The 18,180-nt window shown below is 40.0% G+C and overlaps 2 protein-coding genes across 8 annotated transcripts; one reads left to right on the forward strand and one right to left on the reverse strand.

Annotated features, from left to right (window-relative positions):
* Positions 1-47: 47 nt before the first annotated feature.
* Positions 48-3,895, forward strand: Hisrs (histidine--tRNA ligase). The gene is made up of 6 exons (XM_071698365.1): positions 48-182; positions 838-1,149; positions 1,742-1,954; positions 2,047-2,268; positions 2,370-2,871; positions 2,983-3,895. Exons 1-6 carry the CDS (start codon positions 66-68, stop codon positions 3,456-3,458), a joined length of 1,842 nt encoding a protein of 613 aa, XP_071554466.1. The 5' UTR covers positions 48-65; the 3' UTR covers positions 3,459-3,895.
* On the reverse strand, positions 3,833-17,158 carry Ork1 (open rectifier K[+] channel 1). 7 transcript variants are annotated; one of them, XM_071698353.1, is made up of 9 exons: positions 17,028-17,158; positions 14,668-14,963; positions 12,752-13,301; positions 10,310-10,486; positions 9,405-9,791; positions 7,891-8,153; positions 7,309-7,464; positions 6,155-7,240; positions 3,833-5,967 (listed from the first exon to the last, which is right to left on the reverse strand). In XM_071698353.1, the coding sequence occupies exons 3-9, from the start codon at positions 12,891-12,893 to the stop codon at positions 4,900-4,902; spliced, it is 3,279 nt and encodes a 1,092-aa protein (XP_071554454.1). In that variant the 5' UTR covers positions 12,894-13,301; positions 14,668-14,963; positions 17,028-17,158; the 3' UTR covers positions 3,833-4,899. The 7 variants fall into 7 exon arrangements, with proteins under 7 accessions (XP_071554454.1, XP_071554451.1, XP_071554455.1 ...); XM_071698350.1 differs by having other exon boundaries at positions 14,668-14,967; positions 17,028-17,138; XM_071698354.1 differs by lacking the exon at positions 14,668-14,963 and having other exon boundaries at positions 17,028-17,117.
* Positions 17,159-18,180: the final 1,022 nt, after the last annotated feature.

The following is an 18,180-nucleotide window of genomic DNA, read 5'->3' on the forward strand; positions in this document are numbered from 1 at the left end:
TTATAAAGTAATGCGCCGGCGAGGGGAACGCACGGAATCGGGCCTGCGAGACACACCGCGTTGCGATGCCCTACATGCTGACGATGGCTGACGAAATACCGAGGGACACGTTGCTGAATCGCGTGAGGGAGCAGGGCGAGGTGGTGCGACGGCTGAAAGCCGCGAAGGCCGATAACACGCAGGTACGCGCCCGCCCTCCCTCGACCCTTCGCGCTCCCCTTTTTTTTTTCCTATTTCTCCTGCGGGAATCCTCGGCCTCGGCGCGTCGTCGAGTCGCGACTCCCTCGCGACTCGCGTCCCCGTGCTCTCCCGTGACAGATGTGCGCCTCCTTTCTCCCTCTCGTTTTCGGAGGGGGAATCAGCTCCGCTCCGCTCCGCTCCGCGCTCAATTGCACCCTGTCATCCGTGTCACCTTCACTTCCTTCCGCGAAATCGAGGGTTCGCCGCACTCGAAAGCGGTCTTCTGGTCTTTTCACCTCGAGCGTTTCTACCTTTACCTCATCACCTCACACCTTGCATCATGCCTCCTTGATTCATGGCTTCGACCTTTCGTTCACGTCGGGTCCTGTTGGCTTTCAATCGCGCTCTCCGCGCTCGGCTTCCCTCTCGTTCTGAAGTCCAGCGGAGGCGCGAACGATTCTGTCTTTTCTAACAAAGAAAATATGATTAGAGCTAACCTTTCGTAACGGTGGATATGATGCAACAGGCCCCTCGCAATGTGACGGCAATCTTGATTGAAACAGGCGCAAAAAGTAGATTTCTCTTTTCCCCCCCCCCTTTTTTTTTGCCACCAATGTTCCTGAGCCTTTCTTTAGAGCGACACGTCTCATTTCTCAGGAATACAGAGAGCAGTCTGATATAAATGTTGAGTTAGAAAGCTTGAACGATGATCTTGCGGATGTCAGCTACGTGTGCGGTTGGTGGCCAACGTCCAAGGACGCCGAACTGTACGACACGTTTCGCGTCGTCCTTAACGATGAGCTTGCAAGGTGGCCGCATCTGAACAGGTGGCACACTAACATGAAAAGCTTTACTCGGGAAGAGCGCCTAGCGTTTCCCGCTGCGGAAGCGCCGCTCGCTTCCCTGGCGGAAAAGCTCGAGCGGTTAAAGAGCACTCGCTGTATTAGCAAAGATACGCTAGACAAAAAGGTGAGGCAGCCGGTTGCTTGCGAGCAGAGCTGCCATAAATTATTTCGCAAATTGCTGCGGCAGAACGTGCGGAAGAAGATTCTCCCAGCTGAAATACGTAAAAGCTTTTGCACGACAAAAATCAGATATGGTTTTGGGAAACAAATATACGTTTCATTCCGAGAAATTAAATTTTCCTGAGATGTTCCTCCTTTCCATATTCTGAAAGCTTGAAATTTGTTAAGAAAGGAAAAAAGATTAGAGACAATGTCTTTGTTGATTGTAGACTTGTACGGTAATAATTAATGGCAGCCTCTTACTAGCTTGCTTACTGATATTATCTCTGCTGTTTCGACTAGTTTGATAAATCAACATTGAGGGGGCTTTTCTCTTTCATTCTGGTTGCCTTGTAATTCCTTCATCCATTCCACGATGTTACGCCTGATACGCAACAATACTTTCCCCGTCGTGTGGAAACGCAATTGCAACGTATTGATGTCCACGACGCCACAGGTGGGTACGACGTTCTCGACTATCGTGCCCCGGATAACTGAGAACGAGAGTGATACCCACGTTCCTTATATCAATGGCGCGTTTATTTGCTTGTTCGTAGATAGCGGAGGAAGTTGCCAAGTTGTTGGACCTGAAAGCACAATTGGGAGAGGAGAATGGTTGCTCTCACAAACTCATCCTCAAAACGCCGAAAGGCACGAGGGATTATAATCCGGAGCAAATGGCGCTGCGACTGGGAGTGCTGGAGAAAATAATATCAGTATTCAAGCGTCACGGCGCTGAGACGATAGATACGCCTGTATTCGAGCTGAAAGTAAGGGTTGCTGTCAGAGATGACGTTAATTTCGACCTTACCGGTTATTGGATATTAATATTGATACCTACTTTTACTTGTGTGTTACACAGGATGTCTTAACGGGTAAATACGGTGAAGACTCCAAGCTCATCTATGACCTGAAGGACCAGGGTGGTGAGATCCTCGCACTTAGATACGATTTGACAGTTCCTTTCGCGAGGTATCTGGCCATGAGCAAGATCTCTTCCATTAAAAGATATCACATTGCCAAGGTCTACCGGAGAGATAACCCAGCTACGACGAAAGGCAGATATAGAGAATTTTATCAATGTGTAAGCACAATATGCATGTTATTGTATCCCAGGGATACTTTGTTTCATTGACGTTGACATTTTGGCAATTAACATTTCATATTTAATTTGATATTTTCAAGGATTTCGATATCGCCGGCCAGTACGACCCAATGCTACCGGATGTAGAGTGCATCCGAGTTGTGTGCGAAGCGTTGGAAGTCTTGGACCTGGGACCCTACTTAATTAAGCTGAATCATAGGTCTTTGCTGGATGGCATATTCGCTGCGTGCGGCGTGCCGCAGAGTAAATTCCGCAGTATCTGTTCCGCCGTAGACAAGCTGGACAAGAGCCCGTGGGAAGAGGTGAAGAAAGAGATGATAGACGAGAAAGGATTGGACGAGCATATCGCCGATAAGGTCGGCAAGTACGTCTCGCAGTCCGGTGGAGTGGAACTGATAGCCGAATTGAGAAAAGATAAAGAGCTGATGAAACAGTCTGTCGCTGTGCAAGGTTTAGACTCCATGGAACTGTTGCTAAAGTACTGCGGCATCTACAAAATTCTGGACAAAATTAAGTTTGATTTGAGTCTCGCGAGAGGACTCGATTACTACACGGGTGTTATCTACGAAGCTATATTGTGCGGTATGTATATTGATCTTTACTTTTTAAATTTTCTTCGTATATTACATAATGGAATACGGGTTACGAAATAATTCTGGCAAAATATTAATAGCGTTCGTTGATTCTTTGCAGGAGACGATGTCGGTGTTGGTAGCGTAGCAGGCGGCGGCCGTTACGATAATTTAGTGGGAATGTTCGACAGCAAAAACAAAAATGTACCCTGTGTCGGCGTGTCGGTGGGCGTGGAGCGGATATTCAGTGTTATGGAGGCGAAATTGGCGAATAAGGGCCTAAAAACGCGTACCGCCGAGATCGAGGTGTTTGTGGCGAGCGCGCAGAAGAATCTGCACGAGGAGAGAATGAAGATACTAGTGGATCTGTGGGAAGCCGGCGTGAAGGCGGAACAGTCCTACAAGAAGAACGCCAAGCTCCTGGCGCAATTGCAGCACTGCGAGGAGAACGGCATCCCGCTGGCGCTAATCGTCGGAGAAGGCGAGCTGGCGAAGGGTGAAGTTACGCTGAGAGTCGTCTCGACGCGAGAGGAGACTCGCGTGCCACGTAGCAACCTTATCAAGGAAATACGGAGGCAGTTAAAAACGTTATCGTAGCATCCCTGTATAAGTTCTCCTCACCGTCGCGAGATCGACATCAGTACAAGAAAATATTTATATCGCATTTAGTTTCATTTTGATCCGCACGCCGGCAAAAGTTTATTTATTAGATTTTGCATAAATTTATTTGTATTATTTCACACGACGTGCTAACGCGCGCGCAACCGTGATAAACTCTTTGTAACCGATAGACGCTAACTGTGAAGTCGTACAAGTGAACGCACGAGGAAGTGTAATGACGCTCTACACTTACTACGTGAGCATGTAGACAATTTTCACACGAATAATCCTTTAACTGAATTTCTCCGGATGAAATCTGGAATTTAACTGGTAATAATTCACAGCTTTGAGCTACCGCTCGAGAAACCAAATACATCTTTATAATTTATTCTGCAAGGACCTGTCAATAAAGTGTTATAAATTTCGTAAAAAAACGTGCCTCGTTCCTTCCTTTATTACATTCAAACATTTTAAGATTTAGCGGAATAAATATGATCGCGCGAATGGCTGTGATAAATATCCAAGTCACAAGATCGCAGCTGACAATGAATTGCAATACGAAATATTAATCCGTAAATCACTTCAATTATTTGACATAATTTACGTCCTAACTTAATAAATTCTCGAATCGATGATTTTTAATTCAATAGAAAATATTTTTAATATTTCTATTTACATAATATCTACGTTTTCTAAGTAATTTGTTTAACTATTAGTTTGTTAAATTAAGAATATATATGCCTTATTCATTATATCACAGTCTTCTCTTATCAAGTTTAAATTAAAATCTAATAACTTGCATATTTTATAATTTACTTACATTTCTAATAATTATCATTATACTAGCGTTATCTAGTATCTTATAAAATAGATTTCTCTTAAAAAATGCTACAAATTGGACTAGTCTGAAAAATTAGATACTTGTATACATTGATAAAGACAACCTTTCACAAACCTGATCGCCTTATTGTTAAATGACATTGCCTGGAATTTGCATATAAATGCATCTAAAAATTATACTTCTTTTATCTACAGTGTTTCTTGATAAATTATGAATCGTTTTGAAGCGAAACACGAATTTGTTAATTACTGTAAAAAGTTCTTGTACTAGCATATATGGGATAAAATAATTTTTTATACATGCAATATATGCAGCGGAATTGCAAATTTCTAATAGGCAAGATTCCCGTCTTACACGTAAGTTTCAGTAATTTGGGAAAAATTCGTTTTGCGAAAATGTAGTCAATAAAAAAAAAAAAAAAAAAAAAAATTATAGCGTTAAATTCATAAATAGCGTTTATATATCTTAAAAACTGTTAGTATCTCGATATTTTTGCTAACAAAACTTGACTCCAAATTTCTCTGTCTTTAAAATAAAATAAAACAGTTTCTTTAATCGTTACCTTTCGCACAACATGATTACGAATTTGTTTTCCTTTCATTTTTTACCAGGTTTCTCGACTTTAACTTCTTTCAAGTCCGTATCCTCTTCCTTTCGAGCAGACCTCGTCATAGCTTTGTACTGCTCGAACGGATTGATCGTCGGCTTCTCTATCGTCATTTGCAGCGATGGCTTGTACGAGTCTATCAACACGCTGGGTTTCTTCCTTGATTCTGGGGACTTTCCGCTGCTCGTCGAAGCATCTAAATTATCAATTACACGCATGTGTGTGTCATTCTGTTTCTTCTCCATTTCAAGCGGAACATCTTTGAAATCCACATTCGTCTCCTGCATTCCTCTTTCAAGTGTCCTACCCAATTCGTCGTTAAACTTTACTAATTTTTGTTCGAACACGGAGGAGGGTGGCTTGTAAACCGGTTCATAAACTGGTACAGAATCCCTTTGGGGATATATTCCATCTTTATGCATGCTTAAAATCATGGATTCATTTAACGCCGCAGGCGGCTCTTTAGAAATCTCGAGAACGAAAGGACTGATTGACGAAACACCTTCCTGATCCCTCCAAGGTATAATTTGCTCGTCTCTCGAACCCGAGGGAACTACCGTGGAATCTTGATGTTCATTTTTCGGTAGCATATTCATCTCCTCTGCCGGCGACATGATAGTCACCGTTTTCTGACTTGGACTGGTCGATTTGCTAATGTCAAAAGTTTTGGTGTTGTCCATAGCGAGGGGACTGAGGGGGGGAGTGGTTTTCTCGGGTTTGTCGGAATAAACGTCACTTAGGCTGAATGCCCTGGCGCGACGACGTAGATTCATCTCCGTGATCTGTCGCTGAAGCATACCCGCTTTCCATTTCGGCAGCGGTTTAGGCGTGTGTAACGGCGTAGGTGTGGACTTGGTGCTCGTCGGACTCGGTTGCAGATTGAGTTGAGCGGGTCTTATGGAAAAACGTTGGTTACCGGACGGCTGTTGGATCGGCGACGAAATTCCCGGCGGTCCCTCCATGTTCACGAGCGGTTCCTTCGGTGACACGGAAATGAAGGGTTCCATTGAGACGGGTTCTTGAAGATTTCGATCGTTCATTCTCTTAGGGAGTCGTAGCTGAAAGTATTTTTTATAGAATAAATTTCAAGATTACTATCGTTTGTGTTGAATTAAATATTAATTGGTGTACGCTGTTGTGTTTTATTATAATTTATTTCAAAGTTCTAAATTTTTGATATTAGTTGTGAGAATTTTATAGTCGTCGAATTTTACAAGAATTTGATTTTTAGTAGTGCAAGCTTACCGACAATCGTGGTGACTCATAATTAGGCGGCGTGGGAGGACTTATTGGGGTCGCTACCGGTCTCAAAGAGAATCTCCTAGGCTTCACAGGAACGCTTCCCTTCCTGATGTAAGATGAAGGTGTGCTGGAGCCGGAATAACTGTTGTCAGCCAATTTGAGGGACATTCTCCTGCTTGATTGCGCTCCCGTGACGGTATTCTGATTGCTTTGATTCGCCGAAACTGAAGCAGGCGCGTTTGAGAAAAGGGTGAAGAGACTGGGTAACTTCGGCGGGCTCAAACAGGCCGTTCCCAATTTTCTCTTTGGTTTCTCTTGGGCGACGTACTCGTCGGGAACCGTTCCTACCCGTGCGTGAAGAGCGGTCAATGCTCTAAGGAAATCCGCCAGACTCGTCTCTTCCAGCAGATTGTTACCTTCCAGATAACTCGGCAGATTGGCGCCTGTGTGCGTGTAATAATGTGGCCTACTCGAGATCGAATCGTGCCTCACGTTTAAGTACGAGGGCAGCGGGCCGATCGAATTATTCTGCTGACTGCCGTCGTCCACTATTTCAACGGGTTTCTCCGTATTCCTCGTATTAGGACCCACGTCCGACGACCTCTTATTCGCGAACTGTTTTCTCCATCTAGGGAAAAAGTTCTTGGGCGCCGGTAATGCGAGCGACGCAAATTTCTTGTACGGTTTGTTATCCTTTGAGGACATGCTCGTGTCGCGATCCTTCATCATCTCCTGCAGCTTTGTCGAGGTTACTCCGGACCAGGTCCACTCGCTGTTACGTTGAACGGAATCGTCCCTCGTCGCGTGCAGTCGTATCTCGCTGGCCGCTCTGGGTCGAGGTTTGGCAAACGGATACTTTTCACCGCCGATTGTCCATTGAGTAACGCCTTGATCGGCTGATTCATTCTGCGCGTCGGTCTGTCTCTCCATTTGGTCCAACTCGAAGTCATCCCGTGGTGGTATGTAACCGAGGACGTTCACCAAGCGCGCCAAGAGTTCCGCCGGTTGCACTATGGCGTGCGCGGCGAATGTCGCGTTCTTGTCTATCCTTTGAAGATCAGTCTCGGACACCACACGTGTCAGTTCGTCCTTTAAATAACGCGTTATGTAAGGCATCACAGTATTTAAAAAGAGGTGATAAGAAAATTATGGCTTACCGTTGGCACCACTTCGCTGTTAGCTCGTCGTCGTGGATGCGGTATAAAGCCGTCCGTGTATCCGCCAATTGTTAAATCTCGGAGATTCGGAAAACTGTTACTGCGTTGGAATTTCGCCGGAGGTTCCTCGGACTCGTACTTGTTCACATATACTCTCTAATAAAAAAAAAACGTCGAATAAATAAATGCTAAACAAATTAATAATCGGTGCTTAGAGAATTTCACTGATAATATTAATAAAAATAATAATATAAAAAAAGATATATAATTGATCATTATAAAATCCTGTATTAATTCATATTAATTATTAAAAATATAACAATTAAATGTAACTGGCGAATGATTAAACAGTAAGCTATGTGTTGGATGTAGCAAATTAAAAGAGAATTTCGTTATTAGTTTATTAATAATCGAATAAATTTATAAGGATTTCGAACAACACGTATTTAGAAGAGAATAAAAAAGATGATAAAATAAAGATCTTTCATAGGAATATGTGGCAGACAGTTTCATGTATGCAGAATATGGCAAAAGTATGCAGTTGCTTAAGGCCATCTGGTCCAAGCCAACCAGGTCACTTACTTTGACCTTAGAGAGCTGTAACTCGTTGAAAACGCGGCGCAGGTAGTCGACCTCTTTGTTAAACTCGTTCCAAATCTTGCTCTGCGTAAGCTTGAGATTCATCGCCAGTTTGTGCTCGAGCCTCGTAATCTTCTTGCTGCGCATACCGCGAGCGATGAATGTCATTATCATGACGATGTAGCCCAGCCCGAAGGAGATCCAGCAAATCAGGAATATCTTGTACATAATGAAGAACGGGCCGCTCCCCTTCGTATTGTCCTGCCCTGCGAGATTTAAGCAGAGAGCTAAGAATAGAATCTTCTTCGTAGCACAAAAGCTTCTCCCTTTATTAATCCCGTCAATTTTCACTCACGCTTGATTTTAATTAACTGAAGATATTCGTTTTGAATAACTTCAAATAATTTTCATTCAGGAGTTATGAATATATATTTCAATTGTACATTTCATGTATTGCTGTAACTTATCCTTTTGTTTCTCATATTTTATACTTTATTTTCAATTACATATTTTAATTAGCTGATTATGCACGCAAACAGTTTTATTTTTTAATTTATGACGGGCGTGTAGAAAACACTACTTACGTATTAAGATCTGTTTCCCACGTGAGCATGTAACGATTGAAAACATTCATTTTTTAATTAGGCGAAACAGGCTAAGCTCGTAGATTGTAGCAATTGATGTTTATGATAAGAATACAAGTGTATACTGTTTCAATATTATCAATCAAGAAAGCTGACGAAATTGATCAAACGTATAGTTTCAAGTGGCTCGATATTATCAAATTAAATCAACTAAATGTTAATCATTCTGAATTACGTATTATTTCTTACTAAAAATAAACACTTTGGTATAGCAAATTCGTATTTACTCATTTTCTTCTCAAAAATAGATTAAACATCAATTTTTTTATATTTCTTAGCTCGTAAAACTTTTTATATTTTTCTGTTACGCATAGGCACAAAGTAGAAAAATGTTAATTTACGATTATTTCTCAATTTTCTACAAGAATTTAATTTTTTAAATTTTAATTTATGTATTTCCTCATTCCAGTATTGTATGTGGTAGCTGGGTATCTTTTTGCGGAATGTTTTGTAAGTTTCACACAAATATTATCTTATTCAGTAATTATCGATTATATAATAACATAACGATATAGATCATCGTCCATGAACAATTCTGTTTGTTTTATAACAGACAGCCTGTACACAAAATTCCTTTAATTACGTCGCAATCAATATCAATTTTATACTTTTGCAATATGTCTTTGCCATTACGTCTGTGCCATACTTAGTTTGAATTACAAATGATGCGATTGAATAAATGATATGAATGATGTATTATATCATCCATAGAATAAAAAAAGAGCTGTTTTCAAGAACTGTTCAAGAACGCACGATTCTACGACTCGCGCGCACGGTTGCGAAAATAAAACTTCACTCTTACTAGCGATAAAAAAATAAGTTAATCACGTTTCGCGTGCGCGTCTGAAGGAATCGATAAGATAGGACATTTACCCGCCACGAAATCTCCGAAACCGATGGTCGTGAGGGTAACAAAGGCGTAATAGACCGATTCATCGTAGGACCATTGCTCGTAATACGAGAACAGGATCGCCGGGAAGAAGATGAACACGATGAAGCCGGGCGTCAGGTACAGAAAGATCTGGGCAGCCAGTCTCATTGTTTTACGCGTCTTGGGTGGTATCGACTTGTTGGACGAATAATCGGTGAAAGACTGACGTTGCTTATAGGACTTGTACTTCTGATAGGCCTTGATAAACACGTGGCTGAAAAATTCACCCAGCTGCGTCAGCAAAATCCCGTTCATCGGGATGCCTATGAGACCGTAGAAGATCATCAAGATGCGGCTGAGGGTGTTTGTAGGTGCCAAATTGCCATATCCTGCATAGTTTATAATAATAACGTTAATAATAATAATAATAAATCAATTATTTAGGAAGACTAAAGAATAACGAAGATTACTGATAGAAAGGAAGTTATTGATAAGGAGAGACCTCCTTACTTCAAAGAAAAATCATGATAATTTAAAATCTATTAATTTTCAGGAAATATTTTAAAGATTATGTATAATAAAATTATAGCTGATAATTATATAATTATCCCAATTTAAAGGGAAGAAAAGCTTAAACAAACCGATAATTCGATATGTACTTATTCTCTAAATTCGAAAGACGTCTCAATGTTTCAAACGTTTTCTTGAAACGTTAGATCTTTGGCACAAATACGTAAATAAAAAAATTGTGTAACTATGCGTAAGCTATAGTCCATTGACTTTAGGTCCATTGAAGGATATAAAGACGGAATGGCGTAAGCTATAGTCCATTGACTTTAGATAAAAACTGATTATAATTACGACTTAGATACGTTAAAAAAAAACGCTTCCACTGATAGGTATCTACCGATAGTGCTGACGACCGTGTAGGCAAAATAAAAGCTGTTGTAGTAGTCCCATCGTAAGTGAACGACCTCGTCCTCGGTCGGTACGTGGACTGATTTGCCGCAGTAATCGGTGATCTTCTGCAGAATCTCTTTCTCACTATGGTCTGCATTGGGTACGTAGTGTTTATGAAGTAACTCTGAAAGAAATAATTACGCGTGTATGTACTTGAAAAGTGGATTGGCCATCGGATAATCTTAAACTTTATCTCGCCGTCCGCTCTCATCCTTCTGTCTACTGAAAGATAATCTCTCTTTCTTCCCGAACGGGGACGTTTTCGAGACAATTGCTGTACGCAGCTATCTTATCAGCCGATATTTGTCGTCTTATATTGTCGGTTTGTACAAGCAGACCCCCGCCTGGACCTTCCGCGTGCGCAATTGCGACCGGAACGCGATTGTCTTTCGTCGCGTATCGAGGCTAACGGAATATCAGGACGGTGCCATCCTTGTAGAGAGAAAAAAAAAAAGATAAATTAAATCATCCCGCAGTTTTCCAGAGCGTATTTTTATTCCTCGTGATATGGGGCATAGCCACCTGAGGTAGGGAATAATAGGCACGTGAGCGGATATCGCCACTTTCGGTTTTGACAGGAGTGGCCGAGATAACGATTTCGTAATCGATTTCGGTGACACTGACACTGGCCGTCAACTAACTCTTCCCGTCGCACCGACATTGTCTGGTTATTTGAATAATGCCCTTTTCTTGCACGAACAATGCATCGGGCATGGTCATGGTACACAAAACCCAATGACGCCGAACAGCCGCGCCGACTTTCCGGCTATTTGCGAGATTGTTACAAAAGATATGACGCATTTTGTAGAGTTGCGAAATCAGCATCCCGAGAAGTTCAACTTTTTGAGGATCCCGATAGCTCATCTGAGTTTGAATCGCGTTCCGAAGGGGTGAAAATCCAGATTCTGAAACTCTTGATCGCGGCATCTGGAAAATTTAAGACGTTGAAAGCTTCTTGAGATTCCCAACTTCGAGGAATCTACCTCCGATATATCTCCGATAAATATATGAACTTTAGACAAATTAAACGAGAGAAATTAAACTTCTCCGCATCTGTTACAATCGAATTACGGATTTAAAAAGCGACAGGCGACCATCGGTGCAACCTCAAGTGACAATCTCGATGACACAACTGTTTTAGGATGCTAGAAGCATAAAGGTATCTCGTTACTAAATGCATGTCGGAAGTTTCAAACGTTTTACACGCCAGACCCGTATTCTGCACGACCGTGGCCTAAGCACAGTTTGCATTATTATCACTGAAATCTCGAAACACGGCATGAGTCGGTATAGTCGGCATAGTTAATTAATCGATTGATTAATTAACTAGCACGCGATACGGGCATGATAGCGACATTTTTTATGACGTGAATATAAATAAATATGCTTTCCTAATTAATATTTAGAGATGTTAAACTTTAATCTTCCGTGATAACGCGCGCGCATGGAATCTCGAAAGTGCCGTTCCGCTTATCGAAAGAAAAAAACATTATTTGGTATTTGAAAGATACGGAGATACCAATCAATAATAAGATTCTCAGGAACATTGGCTTTTAAACGATTAAACTAATTGTAAGATAAGAAATGCGCGCACTTGATGTAAGCGAAGCTTCCGTTTATTGTTCCCAGCTACTAAATTGCAACGACAAAAAGCTACAACTGTTACTGATCCCCTTTTCCAGGATTGGTTTATAAAATAAGTTTCGCGCGTGAATATCTCGAGAACTTCTCTTTGTGTTGCGTTTCTAACAAACAGAGATATGCAAATAGTTTTGCAAAGTCGCATTGCAATAACGAATTGCAAATGACATGCAACTCCGTTCGCGTTTTCGCCATTCCGCTCGCATGTTGCTTTCTCCTTGATACTTCGACGAAGCTCGTCAATCAAAACGACTTCCAGAAATCAGGACTGCTTTGCTATTTTTATACCTAAATGTTTTGTTATTTTTATGTCTGCTTTAATCACGAATAAAAATTTAATGAATATGCGTAAAGTACGCGCAAAATGATTTCCAAGAATCTATATTTTACTTTAGCGATAGCGTTTGTCGCTAGTTTTCAATTTTGGACATTAAGTACCTCTGTAAATCTTCGAATTATCAGCAATCAATTTATCAAAGTCTATCAAATTTGAACAAAAAATTATTGTTTGCATGATTCTCGAGAGATCCTTCATTCTATCAAGGAGAAATCGATCATAGAATTTATAGGCGAGACGAGTTTTGGTAAGTCTAGAACACCGAGTCGTATTTGCCTATCAAATATCAGGATAATCTATCAATTACATCAAGTATCCGGAAATCATTAGTTCCCGTTAACGAGAACAGATTAAGGACCGATCTTCGCGCGAGATAGCCGATATCGGAGATTGTCATCATTATTTTCTTACTGTTGATCGTAATGCGTTCAGCTTTTTCCTCGTCGATCTTCATTTTCTCGTTGTTGTTCTCGATGAAGTAGAAGATGGTAGCGCCCAGCACCAGGTACGCGAGGAACAACAGCAGCAGGGCGAGCCATTGCTTCTTGGACATTCTCGAATACTGTCGGCGAGATGCTGAAATCTAGCGTGGACCCGTCTGCCAGACGAGAGGGATAATTTCCAAGAAATGACGATTCCCGTCGTCAGACAATCAAGACGTCCCCGTTAAAGCGGCGGATATGCCGCGGACTCGCATTCTCGACATGATTCCTGGTGGTTGGGCTGAACAGCCGATCGAGTGAGCTTCCTGGCTCGCTCGCCACCAGCGCACTAACTCTTTCCCGCGAAGAGCGGCTTTCTTTTACGACTCCTTAGGCGGCGATTATCGTATCGATTATGACGAGCTCTCACGAGGGCGATGTTATCACCCGATATCTCCGATCCATCAGAAGTCTTCTTGACGATTTAGGCGTCGCGTCGTCATCGCGGCTGCGTCTCACTGCTAAATGCCTGGAGGACCCTGTGACCAAGAGATCGTACAATGTATAACGATACACTGATGCAGCGATCGAAACGCAGAGAGCCTTGCAAAACTTGAAATATGCAACTCCGCAGTATTAATTTAATTTATACCAAGTGTTAATATAAACTACGTTGCAAGATAATTGATATATGAGTTAAAATATCGGAGCAGGATGTGGATTAGATATAAAAAAATCGATGATATCTTCCTCACCCTTTGGGAGGCGATGACACCGCTCTGTTAAAATTTCCTGAGACTATTTGACTAATCAGGTTTCGTTGCACGGCCAATAATTCGGCTGATTCGGCAGCTCGAAAAGGAGAAACGTGTTGGCTCGTAGAACTCGTAATTACCCGAGGTGAAATCTATCTGGCGCACCTTCGACGTCAAACCGCCAAAACCCTTCCCTCAACAATGCCGGTTGCACAATACGTTCGGTCTCCGCCGGTGAACATCATATATCCTACCGGCCTGCCGGATCGCGAATAACGAATAGCGATCCACGTGGATCGTAATAGCGATCGATTTTTGCATTCGCAAGGATAATTTACGGCGTGAAACAACGTCGCGCGTGTCTCCCTCAAGTTCACGCCTCTCGTCCGGTCGCGTGACTCGTCCGCGCCGGTTCGAGCGCATGGTACAGAAATTTGCATAAGTGCATATCGAGCTCGAGACAGCACAAAGTATTTCAGAATTGGCGGAAAGTCATATGAGGTCATATGAAAGAGCTTATTGTGAGAAACGGGACAACGATTTCGTCGGTTGCTCCCTGATGAAAATATCGAATTAAATTAAATGAAAGAGGCGATCTCAAATGTCGACGTTTCGATATCCTAGCCAAAAGTTGAATTAAAAGTTATTAAATTAAAATCGTTATGTAACAAGGCGAGTCTGTTTCAAGCTAGAGAATCATATGATACCAATTCGGAAAGTCGAGAATTGATATACAAAATTATCGCGTGACACAGTAAAATGGAGAACGGCGAGCGATCGGAGGACAAACGCGTTCGATTCGTCTTGATCCTCTTACGGCGTCATTGCATGTCCATAAATATGATTTATAACGCGCGAGGAACGCCTCGGCCGCAATGGTCTCGACGTGTCGATCGCTATTTGCTAATAACGCCGTTGTGGACATTGCTCGTTTATACTGGTCTGAGAAAATTCGCGTTTATTGCGAGCAGAGGTCGGAGACTCCTCGGTAACAGAGATATATAACAGGTTTCAGATAAAGAGAGAGAGAGAGAGAGAGAGAGAGCTCTTGTCCGAATTTGGCCTCGAATGCGAACGAAGAAATATATATATTAAAAGACAAACAGATACTGATACGTTTCTTCAAAGAGTTAAGACTTTAGAGGATTACGTTTTAACAAATCCATCTCTCGATATCTCCACTTCGTCCGAGAATTCCGTCGCCGGGCCTTCTTCTCCTCCACCCGTGTGACGAAGGAACAACGCGTCACGTTATCGCGAATCTTCGGTGACGTTAACGCACATCACGCCAGTATCGATGATCGCCTCTAATTGACGAGATAAATTTGCGGACGCGTTTCGTGCACGGATATTTTCTTCACTCGCAAAACGGCGACGAATGACGACCAGTTATCGCATTAGTCTCTCCTCAAGTACAGTTCGCTGGTCTTACTTCTTTTGTAACGTCTAGCTAAAACGAGAAGTATGATTCATTATAAAAGTGCAATTATAATTAGCAGAATGTCGGAATGTTTGAGGCAAACAGTTTATCGCGCTACTTTTTGTTTTGAGGAGATAATTTTCTTTCAAGAACGTTTAATAAAATAATGTTATACCTGGGAAGCGCGAGTCTAAAAAAAAAAGCGAAGCGTGGAAGCGTAAATGCGCGTTTAAGAAAAACTTTCATTCAAAGATTGAAATTTCATATCTATTTTGAAGATATATATCAGTTATATAGTTGCAACAATTTTTTCGTAACATAAACTAATTGTTTTAGTATTTTCGGATGATTGCATTTGGTAGTTTGGGCTTTAATTTATAATTTATATATACAAAGACTATCTTCTCGCTTACGATGACACGGGTATAACAAAATCTTGGACCTATACACTTCTCAAATGAAGAGACCATGCAAATGCCTTATTCGATAACGTAACCGCTATTGTTTCATTGCAATCCGGTAATAATTGCGAATCTCACGCAGAGCCTGTAACTTTGAAAACGTAATGACGCACTTTAATGTAAGCAGGTTGAAATGATTAGTTGAATGACGTTTTACGACGGCATTTTAACTCGAATAATTTTATGGCTGTTAACGGCCATTTAACAACTGTTATTATCTTCCATTTACTGCACACGTCGTGTCGGTCACGGCTGCGGTTAAAATATGCCGATACTAACGCACGTGCGGTAATTAGTTAACAATTAATGTGAAAAACAGTTGGTCGGGAAGAAATATGAAGTATTAATCACGTGTCTCATATCGATCAACTCACACGAGTCACACGATCAAACAAACTCTAATAGTCATACCTTAAAAAAATTGAACGCATCAGTATTTCGTGGAATCGATGTCGATTACGTTACTAGAAACATAATTTTTTTTAGTACGTTGCAATTTAATTAATATTATTAGTTAATGTTGGTGCTATAAAAAGAATAAATTGCGTTAATAGCTTTCTTATGTATAAATTATTTTAAAAAAACTAAATTTTTAAAAGTGGACTTCGTGACTTGCTTAAATAATGCTCAATATCTAAAAATAACATTTATTTCCTTATCGTCAGATACAATGTTGCAAAGTTGATGCATTCTTCAATAAATCATACTATTTTTTTGCATATTAATTAAGGTGAACATATGTCCGACATCAATCATTAAAATCGATCAAAAAATATCTGCCGGCAAATATCTGTGAGACAGCATTACGCAGTAATAATTGTAATTGTGTAGTAGCAATTAAATTACAGGAGATATACATGAGATCGTAATTATTGAATGGTAGAATTGATGGCATATTGACTGTTTCATCTCTGTGATAACGTTAAGATTGACAACGATACGTTATCAAATATTTTTCCATTTCTTGAATTTTCCATTACTTAATCGCTACTGCAATACTCAGCTGCCGCATTTAATAACTTTTAAATGTACTTGTTTATTTTTCAATTTAAATATTTTTCTTGTGAAAAAATCTAAACGAGAAACTTCTAGTGAACAAAGGTGGCATTATTATTTTAATTCAATTAATTTGTATATAATATAAAATGTACTTAAAATTTTTGTGAGAGATAATCAAGACACTCTATGTTGATGTTTGAAGTGATATTAATGATAAATATAATTTCTTTTTAGATAAATCGTAAATTCAACGAGTTAATTAAAGTTATATAATAATGAGAGTAATCAAATGGAAACAATTACACGTAAGAGTAATTACACATAAAGTTATACAATCTATTTAGAATATATATACTTAGAACGTATTTATTTAATTAATATCATACAATAAATATCATAATCCTAATTTTCATCTTAATTCGTCATTATTTTCCATTTTTACAAAAAATCATAATCAATATCTTAATCCACATGGATATGTCAAATACAAATTCTCCAAAGTTCAATAACACACATACAAAAGTTAAGAGACACTTCATATATTAAGCGTCAACAATAGTTAATCCGAAAATATTACTGTTCTTTTATCTTTATTGGCTTATTTAATCGCTTTATATCCGTAATACTCACCTGTCTCATCCGTTGCATACTGCTTTAGCACGTTGCACATATCTGCCTTAAGCCGACGATCCACATTTTGTAATAACGTTTATGATCACAGGCGCGGAACTTTGAATCATTTTCGGACGGCCGGATTAATTCTATTGACAGAGATTGGCAATCCCGTTGTTGTAAAAGGTCTAAGAGTTTATCTGTCGAATTAACGGATCAGCGCGGTCGAGTACTTGGCCGAATGAAGACTATCCGTAATCGAGAGCAGCACTATGCGAAAGATCGTCCGGATGATGGTGGGAGGACCGAAAACGAGTTCTGTACTACTTGTCAAAATGATCTTCTTAAACGGTATGTTAAAGTGCTGCAAAAATAATAAGGGAATAGAAAAAATGTTTTTAATGTAATTCAAGAAAATAATTCAATATATCTGATGATTATATCAGCCGCTTTAAAAGATAGAACACTATAAAAAGAAAGCTAAAAATTGATAATAAAGGAGTCGATGTTTCCATTCGTTTTTAATACAAGGCCAACCGTTTCGATCACGGCGTGTATATAACTGCATTATCTGCTACATTTCACGTCCCGTACTTAGCTGTGTTAATGTGTCTGTTTAATCAGCAACCAAACGCTAATAACAGCTCCCTTTTTAGCCATGAGAATTCGATCGGAGAAAAATATTGAATTTATTCGAAAGGTGAGATAGGATAATTTATTATTTCAATAATTTCCGAAAGATTAATCTAGAGATTTAATTTTCCAAGCTTTAATTAAATTTATCAAACGTCATACCAAATATCTTTCATTTCCACCCAGGTTTGCTTAAACTTCACACAAATATGTTTCGTGGTATTTACGAAAAAAACAATTTAATTCTCGAAAAAATGAAGGTACAAAACATAATACATATATTTTTCTCGGCCTTCTTGAAACACTTGTATACGATACAAATATTATATCCATCTATCGTTATAAAGTATGTCACTACATATTTTAGTTTAGCTGTTATATTCTTATATTGTATTTCATAATGATGTAGTATTAATCACAACGGAACTTTTCGTTCGTCAGACTATTTATGTGTATAGCATTTTTTTTACACATACTCGATTAAGCTGTGGTTTATACTGTTTTATTTCATGACATAAAAAAAAATAATATAAATTTA

Source organism: Temnothorax nylanderi, unplaced genomic scaffold, assembly GCF_030848795.1.
Source record: "Temnothorax nylanderi isolate EJ_2023f unplaced genomic scaffold, tnyl_v1.0 TNYL_tig0015_pilon, whole genome shotgun sequence".
In the NCBI taxonomy this organism is placed as follows: Eukaryota; Metazoa; Arthropoda; class Insecta; order Hymenoptera; family Formicidae; genus Temnothorax; species Temnothorax nylanderi.